This window comes from Physeter macrocephalus, chromosome 16 (assembly GCF_002837175.3).
Source record: "Physeter macrocephalus isolate SW-GA chromosome 16, ASM283717v5, whole genome shotgun sequence".
NCBI classification, from domain to species: domain Eukaryota; kingdom Metazoa; phylum Chordata; class Mammalia; order Artiodactyla; family Physeteridae; genus Physeter; species Physeter macrocephalus.
In genome coordinates this window covers 102,671,695-102,683,744 of record NC_041229.1, presented here as the reverse complement: position 1 = coordinate 102,683,744, position 12,050 = coordinate 102,671,695, and the positions used below count along the sequence as shown (strand labels likewise).

Sequence of the window (12,050 nt, the reverse complement as noted above, 5' to 3'; positions counted from 1 at the left end):
ACTCAGTATTCTGTAATAACCTTTATGGGAAAAGAATCTGGAAAAGAACGGACACGTGTAAACGTGTAACTGAGTCACTCTGCTGTACACCTACAGCAAACACAATATTGTAAATCAACTAGACTCCAATATAAAATGAAAATTATATTTAAAAAAAAAAAAAGAAAAAAAAGGAAAAGTCCAGAACCAAAAGGTCCCACGTGAGGTGGCTCTTCCATCTGACCTCCTTGACAGTCATTTGAACACACCAGCTGAGTTCCTCCTTGGAGACCCTTACACTTGCTGTTCCCTTTGTTTACATAATTTTCCCCAGATACCTACATGGTTCATCCCTCACATCCCTGTCTTTATTCAACTGTTATTTTCTCAGTGTGGCCTTCTTTGACCCCCTTATTTAAGCTGCATTATTCTCCGGACATGCTATGCATTTTACTCATTTTGTTAAGGTCTTTCTCCCCTCAGCATTACATAGAATGTCCGTGCAGGTTGGGTATTTTTGTTTTGCTGTTTTACCCCAGCCCCCAGGACAGTGCCTAGCACGCAGTAGGCGCTCAATAAATGTTTACTGCATGAGTGAACTCTCTGTGCCTTTCTCAGATTTCTTCAAAACAGACAGGATGTAAATATTATTGTTAAGTTATCTGCGCACAGAAATGTCTTCTCTGTGCTAGGGGTGCCCCCGGGCCTGGCACAGAGGAGGGCGAACGAGTGCAGATGCCTGCTAATGGGACTCAGAAGGTCAGCGGGGCCCTCGGGCCTGCAAGCCGTCAGCCGCGGGGACACCGACTGGCCGTGAGGCAGGAAAGAGACGCACGGTTGGACCCAAGGGCTGAACAACCAGCGGACTCCACACCCACCTCTCCCGGGAGTGAAGGGCGGGGCCCACACGCCCCCGGGATTCCGACCTTGAGAGCGGGGCCGAGGCTGGGCACCCTCCGACAGGGGGAGGAGGCGCCCAGGGCCGGTGAGGACAGCGGCCCCACGCTCGGGCCAGACCGACGGCTGGTAACGTTCGAGTCACCTCCGAGCCCCACCTCCCCCTCAACTGGGACATCTGGTCCGGCCGCTGCGCCTTTACGCCCTAGGAACGAAGCCCCCCTCCCCCCCCCCCCGCCGCCCCGAGCCGGTGGTACGGCCTCCCGGCCACCCGCCAAAAGCTTTGGTAGGGCCCACGTGCGTGACGCACAAAGGGCAGTTGGTATGGGCCGGCCCGCCGCACATCCCGCACCCGGTAGGGGGCGCCTGGCACCGCCCACCCGGCGGGGGCCCCCTGCTACCCTCGCGACTTCGGCATCGGGGAGGATACAGCATGAGCAGTCGCAGCTCCCGCTCTTTCTGCTTCATCTTCTTCAGAATGGTCAGAAGCCCCATGTCCCAGTAGCCCCTTCCCGGCCGCCGTTTCTTCGTAGTCCCGGGACCCCTTTCCCTGCTCCTATTGGCTATCACGCCCACAGACAGCACAGCCTATTGGCGGGCTCCGCGCTTGTTCCCGCCCTCGCTCCCACGTGACTGTGAAGCTGCCTGGCGGTGCTGCGATGGAGGGTCCCTCTAGCGGCGCTGGCAGCATCTGCGCGGCCAGCTGCGTTAACCCTTAGCATCCCGAGGGCTTGGGTGACTAGAGCATCGCCATTCTTTCCTTTCCAGGACCCCAGGCTCGGCTGGGAACGGAAACCTGAAATTCCTGGGTTGTATCTTGGCTGCATATAGGGAGTAGCAGTTCTGACTCAGGAGCCAGAACCAAGAGCCCCATGGATGTTGACGTCACCCTGGGGCCACTGTGAGGCTCAGTTCCTCGGAAGCATGGTCCGTAGCCTGCTCATCTTGGGACTCGGCATCATCCCAAATCAGCCAGTTACAGGGCTTCCCTACTTTTCCTGGCTCCTGAAATCGTAGAGGGTAGGCCTCGGATTCTCCATCCAGGGTGGAAATGGCCTTTAGGGCCCCTTTGGAAATGTGTGGAGGCGTCGTTGGATTGTACCGATTACAAGGTAGAGTCCCTGTCGTTTAGAGGTCAGGGGAAAGACTTGCACAAAGAATTGTCCCGCCCAAGATGCTCATTGTTTCATTATTGAGAAGCACAGTTTTCATTTTGCTGATAAGAAAATTGAAGCTCACATGGTGCTTAGCGTGATTGACATAGTGACTGACATACAGTAGGTGCTCAGTAAATACTTGTGGTTGAATGAATGACTGTGCAAGAGTTTGGTTCTTAACCTTAGAGCTCAAGTCCAGAAGAAGTGAGGAAGCCGAGGCCGGGGACTAGACAGATTGTAAACACGCAAGGGTGAGCCTTATTGTCTTTTCTTGAGCCCTTCCCTCAGGCCACCACAGGGTAAATGTGAGTAGGCAGCCGAGTGGGCTCTGTCTAATGCTTGGGAAAGAACGGTGAGACACCAGATGAAGATAATGGCTAACTTCTGTGTCATTTTATAAAGCATTCACGTTTTCTACTTTATCCTCCCCGCAACCCTGAGAGGTTTATTTCCTTTTTGTAGATGTTATAGTGGAGTCCCCAGAGTTTAAGGAGCTTGGGCAGCAATTTAAACTCAGGTCTGGTCCACAGGAAAGGGCACTGTTTTTCTGGGTCCCTCCATGGTGTTTGTCTAGAGAGGGGGAGGTTTGGAGTGAGCTGGAGCTCCCCATCTTGCAGACAGATGAGGGCTGGACAGAAGCGGGTGCCTGGCTGGGCCCCCTCCACCAGCACCATTTGCTCTCCACCAAGCGCACACAAGGGAAGAAAGTGAGCGTAACTCCTCTTCAAAGCCTTTGAGACACAACTAAGATCACAATGTGTTGCCATCCTGCCTCCATGAGTCTATGCTACAGAATTTCTAGCACCAGCACGTGGACCTTTATGACAAGGAAGTTCACTTTGGCATGGTTTGGAACAGCAAGAAATTGGAAAAAATTTACGTGCCTTCACCGGGGATCAGTTACCTAAGCCGGGCTACCCCTGTGCGGTGGGTTCCGGGAAGCCTCTGAGAAAGGTGAAGTACCTGTGTGGAAAGCTGTCCATGCCATATTAAGTGAAAAAAAACCCCGAATTTTAAACCCATTTTAACGTTTAAAATAACAATAACCCCCTAAACAATGTGTTTTCACACTATGGGATACAGCCCATTAAGTATATTGTGAAATTATTTTAGTGTCACAAGTTGAAATGTATGAAATTGCCCATATTTGACCATTTTGACAACAAAGATATCAGTTTCATATAGCTCAACCTAGTAGCATTAGCAAAAATTAAATAGAATGAACAGAGCAGAAAACATTGCTGCAGGTGCAGTGAAGAGAAGGTAAGTGGTGTTTGTTGAAACATTTGTTTCAGATACTTATATGGATATATGTACACACTGAGTCACAGTCACAAAAGTTTTAAAATTGCTGCAATTCAACTGTTGACTCTGGAGCAGTTTTGAGGGAAACTTAAAATTATTACCATATGCACTTCTGGATTGTTTTACTTCACTACTACTACTGGCATTGAAATCCTTGCTTAAATGTCAGGCTTTAAAGCCCTGTCCTGTCCAAGCTGTTGTTGTAGCTTCCCAGGGGCTAGAGTAGGATTCCAGTGGACACCAATTTGAAGAACAACCTCATAGCTTGGTGAAACATTAGGAGACCAGGGGGTAACTGTATTGAACTTTTGAATAATGATTGCCAGTAGCTAGAAGTCAAGGGTAGGGGAGTGAGGGTGGAGGGGCTTTTCACAGGAAAGAATCATGAGATTAAAATACCCAAATCCTGACAGCTGTGAAGGAGGCGTTTGAAGGGAGAGTTTCTTGGGGCTAAGTAAGTGGATTATAACTTGAAGGTAGAGTTCTAGATGCCTTTTAAAAGGGCAAATTTACCCAATGTCTGGGGAGGAAAATTTGGCTTTATGGTTTTAATTTTAAGAGGTGTAGCTTTTTTGATCCAAACAGTCCATGTATCACCTTTATAATCATAAAGTTAACTTTGTTACTCAGAAACAACAAGAACAACAAAAAGCCAGGGGAAAAGACCCTGCTTAAGTATAATTGTTGATCAACAAGCATTAGCAAGAAGTATAAGTATTTTATTTATTTATTTGTATATATAAATATTTAAGCTTGCTCTAGATGAATTTCCTATTTGATTCTTTTAAACTGTAATGTTCATATGAGGTGGTTTAAAATCAAGTTACAGTTTTGATAAGAGGAATCCTGTTTTCCTCTCTGTTGAAACACATCTGTGATGCAAGTTTTATTTTGGGGACCACATGCATATGACAGAGTCACCAACCAGCACTTGATGGCAGCATACCCAAGTGTAGCTTTCGTCCTACTGATGAGTAAACAGCTGGAGGCTTGAATGTACATCCTAATCACTGAACCAGCAACTGCCTACAGACCACAGTTCTACCCTGGCCTGCTTCTGTACTCCCACCCCTTATCTCCCTATAAGCCTTAAGTATCCAAGGGCCACCCTGTCCCCAGTGCATGTGTACAACGTGCAGGCCACAGCAGAATGCCTCAAATGGCGAGTCCTCATTCTAGGTCTCAGCCCAGCTGACTCTTGTGGGAGACAGAGGAGGTATCCTCTTCAACTTCCAGATGACACGATGAGCTGTTATACCCCTGTCATCCTCCTCAGGGCACGTGACATCCTCAGGCCTTTCCAGAACCTTAGGAGTGATTAAGGATATGAAAATCTGAGCTATTCCAACAACCACGTCCACGTCCACCTGACCTGTGCCTTCGCATCCCCAAGGGTAAGGCTGTGCCAGCAGCTTCTTGTCTCTGCAGGGCCTGGCCTGGTGAATGGGGCTGGGGGGAGGGAGTAGTTGCTGTGCCTTCACTCAGCAACCTGAGAGGCAGGTACCACACTTACCTCCACTCGACAGGTGAGCCAGGGGCTCCACTCACCCCGATTGCTGCCGCAGCCTCTCCACCCGTTTCCCTGCTCCTCCTCCCCAAGGCAGAGGGACCTTTTAACCTCTGGTCACATCATGTCTGGCCTCTGCTCAAAGCCCTCCACTGGGGACTTCCCTGGTGGTCCAGTGGGTAAGACTCCACGCTCGCAATGCAGAGGGCCTGGGTTCGATCCCTGGTCGGGGAACTAGATGCCACATGCACGCCACAACTAAGAGTCTGCGTGCCGCAGCTGAGTCTACATGCTGCAACTAAGACTTGGTGCAGCCTAAATAAATAAATATTAAAAAAAAAAAAGCCCTCCACTGTCTGCTGGGTGCTCCCCGTATCTTTACGTGTTAGAGCCCAAGGGCTTCAGTGACCTACCAGGCCCTGCATGAGTGGTCCCCATGGCTCCGTGCCCCCATCACCTGTTCCTCCCCTGCTTACCAATTCTCCAGCTGGCCAGTGCATTAGGGGCCAGCACCCCTAACCCATACCTCCCTGTCACCTCCCTCTTTTCAATTTTTTGCTCAAATGTCCAATGTCTCAAAAAATTTTTTTGTTCAAATGTCACAATAAGGCCCAGCCTGACTGCCCTATTTAAGTCTGAACCTGCTCAATCCCCTACCCACATTCCCCAAATCCTTTATTTTGCTCGATATTCCCCCGTGACAGTTAAGGTCTTCTACCAGCCTATATAATTCCCTTAATTTATTACATTTATTCTCCCCCACCCCTCTGTCCCCTCTAGAATGGAAGCACCATGAGGGCAGAGAGTTGGATCTTTTTTTTTTTAAGTTGTCTCTCAGCACCTAGAGCAAGGTCTGCCACATAGTAGCTGCTCAATAAATATCCGTTGAGTAAAAGGAATGGAGCAGAGGGTTCATTAACTGCTTTCTAGCTACTCACCCAGCCAGAAAGCAGCAGAACCTCATCAGCCTTGTTCCTAACCACCAGGCTTCTCAGTCCCCAGACCAAGGCAGGCCTGGCCCCCACCGTCTCCTGTGAGATCCCACAGAGGGTAACTCCTAGACCAGGCCCAAACCGAGGAGGGCATCTCATAGGCAGCCCTCCTGCACGTGTCCAGAGTGGGAGCTGGGGCCTGGAGTGGAAGGCAGGGAAGTGCCAGGTCTCCTGTGCCCACGTGTCCACCCTCAGTTCAATGCTCAGCCCCCTGGTTCGGTAAAATGCCCACTCTGTTCTCTCAAATGGCACAACCCCCCTCAGCCTTGGAGATGTCCATCTCCCAAGAGGCCTCAGGCTAATCCCAACCTCCAGCCACAGAAAAGGGGCCTTCCGAGGTCAGTTGTCACATTCCTTCATTTTCCATAGAGGAAATTGGGCCCCAGAGAGGGCACAAGGCTGCCTGAGGCCTTGCACTTGGTAGCACCTGAGCTGCAGGTGAACCTAGTTCTCCTGGGACAACTTCCTAGCCGCCTTCTGACTGGGGCCCCCTCCCGGCTTCAGGAACCCTGGCCCAGGACCCATGGGAGGCCCCATCCTCAATGGTGCTTCAGTGAAGTTCAGCAGTCCTGCCCCCTCTGACCCATGGCAGGTTTCTGCCACGGGTGCGAATGCTCCCCGCTCTTCTGAGGGTGCCCTGTGTCCCTGTTATTTCCACTCCAGAGCTGGGAGATGTTAGCTGGCGAGGAGTAAGATGGAAGAGCATACCGGAGCTGCAGCAGAACCCCGTCTGCCTGGCTCTGCCTCCTCCCCGCCCTGGGCCAAGTACCCTCCTCTCACTGAGCCTGTTTCCCCAGCTATAAAGCGAGGAGACTGGACAACAATCTCTAGAATCTTCTGACCATGACCGACTGCCAGTCCACCTTGCCAAAGCTCTTAGCACCCTTGGTACAAGTCCTGGGCTGGGTCAGCCAAGGCAAGCCCTCTCTTGTCTGTGCTTGTGAGTCACTGGCCACCCAGGTTTGGGCTTTATCCCCCATCCCACCCCAGCCCTCCAGGCTCTTGCTCGTGACCCTGGCTGGCCACTTCCCCAAACCAGCCTCTGAGTGAGGCCTTGCTGTCTTTCAGAGCTCTTGTGGGAACTGACACAGAAGCTAAGAAGGGAGAGAGCTGTTTGAGGAGTGGAAAGGCTCCCTCCAGGGCCGGGGTGATTGTCCTTTCTCTCCAGTGTCCAGGATCTCAGCAGGGTGCCCAGCGTGGACTTCTCCACCATCCAAAGTGGACAGTGGGAATGTGACATCACAAGGGAGGTACAGCCAGGGACACTGGGACAAGAAGGAGCTCCCTGGTGACTGCTTTCCATGCATGGTTTCAGTTATCATGACAGCCTATTATACAGACAGAGAAACTGAGGCCCAGAGAAACCAAGGGCCCTGTCCAAGATCACATGGTTAAAAGAGGCAGCGCAGGGATTTGAACTCCAGCCTGTTTGGGACTTGGAGCACCGGGGAAGGTCCACGCGCTGTGGTCACTACTGCCACATCCCGCGAAACCCTGGGAGGCTCGCCGACTCTTCAGTGCTCGGTTGTTTATAATTCACAGCCCCTGCCCTCTTCCAGAAGTTTAAGTCAGCTTCCCAGAAAGATGTGTACGTTCAAGGAGAAGCACAAGGCTTTGGAGGCAGCGGGGGGCCCAGCAGGACTGGGGGGTGGGAACGTGCGCCAGCTCCCACCTAGGACTGGGCGGTGATGGCATCATAGAGCCCCTGTGAAGTCACCCAGTTCCTGGGAGGCCCAGCTATTAGCAGATTCCAGCTTTAATGAGAACCCCCAAGGTCGAGGTGCTGTGCTGAAGTGAAAGTCCTTTCCTCCCTAGGCCTTGGGTTGTCCCCACAATGTCACTGCCCCAGTCCTTGCCCAGCATTCAGTTCATCTGGAGTCACCCCCTTAGCAAGCCTTTCCTTTCCCACTTATGGGTCCCTGTGAAACAATGAAAAGAGAGAGGGCTGGGCTTGGTGTCAGAGACACGTGGGGATTGAGTCCATCCCACGTGGGCACGTGACCTGGCCAAGGGACGTTACTGCTGAGCGGCAGCTTCCTCATAGCTGAATCTGAACCAAGGTGGTGGTGTCATCCCAGCATTCGTTCCCCCTTCTCCTGCCAACAGCACCCCAGTACCCTCTGGAAGTTTCCCCTCCCTCACCCCTAGTCCCTATGGGACCCCAGCCTTAACTATTTCACCTTATCTCCCGGCCACAGTGACTGATGTCAGGAATAGCCACAGGACTCAAGCCAGACCAAGCAGAGCCAGGTCTGGGACCTTTGTTGGAAGTATTGGGAAAGTGGCAGGGGATGGAGGGATGCACCCTCCTGGGGCAGCTAAGCTGGTGTTTCAGCTGGCCAGCTTACCACCTTGAGCCGGACCTGCCTGAGAATGTATCCAGCCGGGGGAGAGCAGATAGGGTGAGACAATGACTCCTGATGACATTGCTTGGGCATCATGATCTAGCCGTACCTGAAGCTGTTATGCTCGAGGCTTGTCAGTAACTTAAGCTTAGTTCGATCATTTATGGAGCTAAGGAGCCAGAGATAGCTAATTTCCCATCTCTTATTGAGACTCCTTTGTAAGCATGAGAAATTTTTAGCAGATTTCATCAAATATTAAGTGCTGCTTCTTACATATGGACACAATCATTAACCCTCTTTTCATTAAATGTATTTCATTAGAAAAAACATCTCATCCCTGTTCTTGCATTCTGCCGTTTTTTCTTAGAATAATAATAATAAAATACAAGCCTGCTGTATGTGAGCAAAAAATTCATCAGTCGTTTATTAAGTGCATTTGTTAAAAGTTTAACAGATGTTTATGGGACTTCCTGTGTGCCAAGCACTGTTCTAAGCCCTTTACATATATTGCTTCATTAAATACTTTATTTAATTAAATAAATACATTATTTAATTAAATACATTGTTACAGTGAGGCATAAAGAGGTTAGTTAAATGACTTGCTCAAGATCAAGTTCCAGGCCCTGGGATCAAGCCCCTCCCCCCATTTTTCAATGTCCTTCCCGAAGAGCTCTTTCTCTGCAAAGCCTTTTCTGATCTCCCCAACAGGAATTGCCCCCTGGCCGCCACAGATGCCCTCACAGAGGCAGGCTGTCACCCTCCTGCCCTGCAAGTCAATGTGCTGGGCATGTGTCCTACACTCCATCTGGTTGTGAACCCCTCCCAGCTGAGGCTTAGCTTCCGCACAGGCCCATCCATGGTTGGGGGCAGGAAGTCGACAGCCAGCCTCAGCCCCACTAGCAGTCACCTGGCCTCTTTCTCTGCTCTCCATCATCCGAAGCTCCCTCGAGGTGCCCTGAGGAGGCCAGGCCTCAAATGAGGGGTGCTCATGGTGGGGGACCTAGAGAGAGGGGTCCTCATCCCCGGGCAGCTGAAGACCGCAGGCATCTCTCCAACCCCAGGAGGCATGGGAAGGAATTGGGACAGGGTATCGATGCATCCTGGCCTCTCCCAAGCCAGCTGCGTGACTGTCACCTCCCGGTGCCTCAGTTTCCCCACTGGTAAAATGAGGAGGATGGTTAGGGAGAGTCCCCCAGGAACCTAGGAAAGTTCCTGTGGGAATGAGTAAAGCAGAAGTTTTTTACTCATCCAGGAAGCTTTTGGGGTTCCCGGATGGCAAGCTGCCTGCTGGACTTTCACTCATGTATTCATTAATGGAGCACCTATTATGTGGTGGCAGTGTCTGAGGCACTGGGGGTGCTTCAGAGAGTAAGATGGGCAACGATCCGGCTGCCCAGGAGCTCACTCTGCAGCTCTGGTTTGGGGAGGCCTCTGAGCCTCCACCCACAGGGGACAGCAGGCTTGGGACTAATGGACCAGGCCCTTCCGTGCTGGGTGTGGAGAAAGACTGAGGGCTTGGAGGAGGGAAGTGCGTCCTCCCACCAGATCTGCCCCCTTCTGCCAGGTGACCTTGCCTCTCTGGGCATTAGCTCCTCACCTTCTAAGTGAGAGGTTGGACTGGTTGGCCCTGAAGCCTGCTCTGCCAGCCTTGCATGGCCATTCATGGTTAAACATTACCCACTCTGTGTCCCTCCCTCCCTGCCACTCCTCAGGGAGATCAAGCCATAAACGCTGCCTTCTTCCATCTTCCTCCAGGGCTGTGGGCCTCTGAGAGGGGCCACAGGCATACTTGCTGACTGTCTCCTCTACACCTGAAGCCAGGGTCTTGAGAGGGGAAGACTGGTGGTCCAGGTCTGGGGCTGGGGGCTTAGAGTGGGGATACTTGGGCCCTAGCCTCCCCCCACCCCACCTGCCTCCAGATGTTTTTTCTCGGTTACATCACGCATGGCTCCCCCGGATCCTTCCCTGAGGAGCTCATGGCTTAATGAGCCCCTGAGGTGCCCTCCTCAGGCAAGATACCTCAGCCCTCCTGGTTTCTGGGAAACAAAAATAACTCAGAGAGGCTCCTCTCCCATGCCCCTCACAAGCAAGGAGGGCCAGGCCCAGCTGTCATGCCCAGCCCCACCCACGGAGGCGTTTTAAATTATGAGGCTGCATAATTAATCCTCTGTACCCATAAATCTCAGGAGTGGTTATGGATCCTAGCCAATATGCAAAGAGCTCTCTCTTCTCATCTCATTCTTTTCCATCTTCAAATCAACTTTATAAATAGGTATAATTTCTTGGTCACCCACCGCATACATACGAGAACACTGAGGCTCCAGGTGATAGACCTGGTGAGTAGAGTGCCAGGTGTCAGTCAAGTCTGACTCTAAAGCCCAAACTGGTTTCATACCCACTTCATAGCATAGCAGGAGACTATTACACTTAATGCCCTGCTCATGACAGACATCGCTAATCAATCATGGCATGGCAGACATTGCTAATCAATTGCAGTGTTCTTTTCTAATAAGCTCAGAGGCAGCTGTGAACTCCTAAACACAGTACTCCAGGACACCATTTCCGATCAGAAGATCGAATCCACAGTATTTGCCATTCCAGTGAGCCCACACCATCAGCCTTGAGTCCTCAGGACTCAGGCACAACCCCCAGATGCCCTAGTCAGCAGGGCACAGGACTCTTCACTGTACATCAGTTGCTGTGTTGTTCTTGGAGAGGGATTAATGGCTCCACCATCCCCTGAACTGTTGTCCCTTCCAAGCATGGTCTCTCTTAGAGACACAACAACCATACAGGTTTGCTTGGGGCTTCAGGTTTTGTTGGGTCTTTAATAGAAGTTTTTATTATGAAACATTCAGTTATACCCCAAAGTGTAGTTAATAATATTATCACAGACAATTGTGTTCCCACAGTTGAAGCAACAAAACATCCCTGACACAACCGAAATCCCTGTGTGTCGCCTTCAGTCCATCTCTACCTCCACCCCCGCCAGGCTACCACTCTCTGAATTTTGTGTTTCTCATTCTCATGCATATTTTTATACTTTTCTCACATAATTACATATCCATATTATTCAACATTACAGAAATTATTTTTGTTCAGATCTTGTTGCCACTTGTCATTTTCAAACAATTGGATGTTACGAGCTTTTAGGCATGATGATAAGTGCAGCTTTGAATCTTCCACCGTGTCATATTTGTGAATATTTGTTGAGCCCTCATTCTACACCAGGCATGCTTTTAGGTGCCTTACTTGCCTTAACTCATTTAACCTTCACGACAAAATTATTTTTATCCCCACTTTACAGATTTAGAAACAGAGGCACAGAAAGGTGAAATTATGTACCCGAGTCACATAGCTTGGAAGCTGTGCTCTTAATTGCTAGACGTCTCTCTCTCTACTGCTGCGTGGTCTGTTGTACGAAAACACAGTCATTAGCCATCTGTTCTCCTATTTAAGGGCCGTTGCTTATTTTTGCAGACATGCCTCAACTTTAGTCTCACAGGGTTTGGGGGCGGTTGTATTATCTTGCTTAGTTCCAACATCAAGCCTGTGAGTGGATGTCTGTATCATCTCCCTTTACAAATGAGGAAACTAAGGCTCAGAGAGGGTAAATCACCTTTTCAAAGCTGCACAGCTCCAGCAAACCAGAGGTGGACTGTGAACCCGGGCTCCTGCAACTGTAGAGCCCAGGGGTTCTCCCGTATCCCATGTGAGCCCTCGGCCCCCCACTGGCTTCCTCTTGGCTCTGTCCGTGGCAGCCTGCCCTCCCTCTCCCAGAACACCCCTCTCCACACCTGGCATCCAGGCTCTCTCCTCTCGCCACCCTCCACCGTCCTCCTTCCAGAGAAGGGGCCCAACCGGAAGG

The 12,050-nt window shown here is 50.8% G+C and overlaps 1 protein-coding gene and 1 long non-coding RNA gene across 2 annotated transcripts in view; one reads left to right on the top strand and one right to left on the bottom strand.

Moving 5' to 3' along the window:
* Positions 1-1,444, bottom strand: part of ARL2 (ARF like GTPase 2) — an 8,700-nt gene extending 7,256 nt beyond the window's left edge. The window contains exon 1 of the mRNA XM_007119245.4: positions 1,307-1,444. Coding sequence (XP_007119307.1) covers positions 1,307-1,371 — 65 coding nt within the window. The 5' untranslated portion in view covers positions 1,372-1,444. The remainder of the gene's footprint in view (positions 1-1,306) is intronic.
* Positions 1,445-2,294: 850 nt separating this feature from the next.
* Positions 2,295-8,378, top strand: LOC114487965 (uncharacterized). Its single transcript, XR_003683528.2, has 3 exons — positions 2,295-2,987; positions 4,615-4,732; positions 6,501-8,378. It is a non-coding gene; the product is annotated as an uncharacterized lncRNA (long non-coding RNA).
* The last annotated feature ends 3,672 nt before the right edge of the window (positions 8,379-12,050 follow it).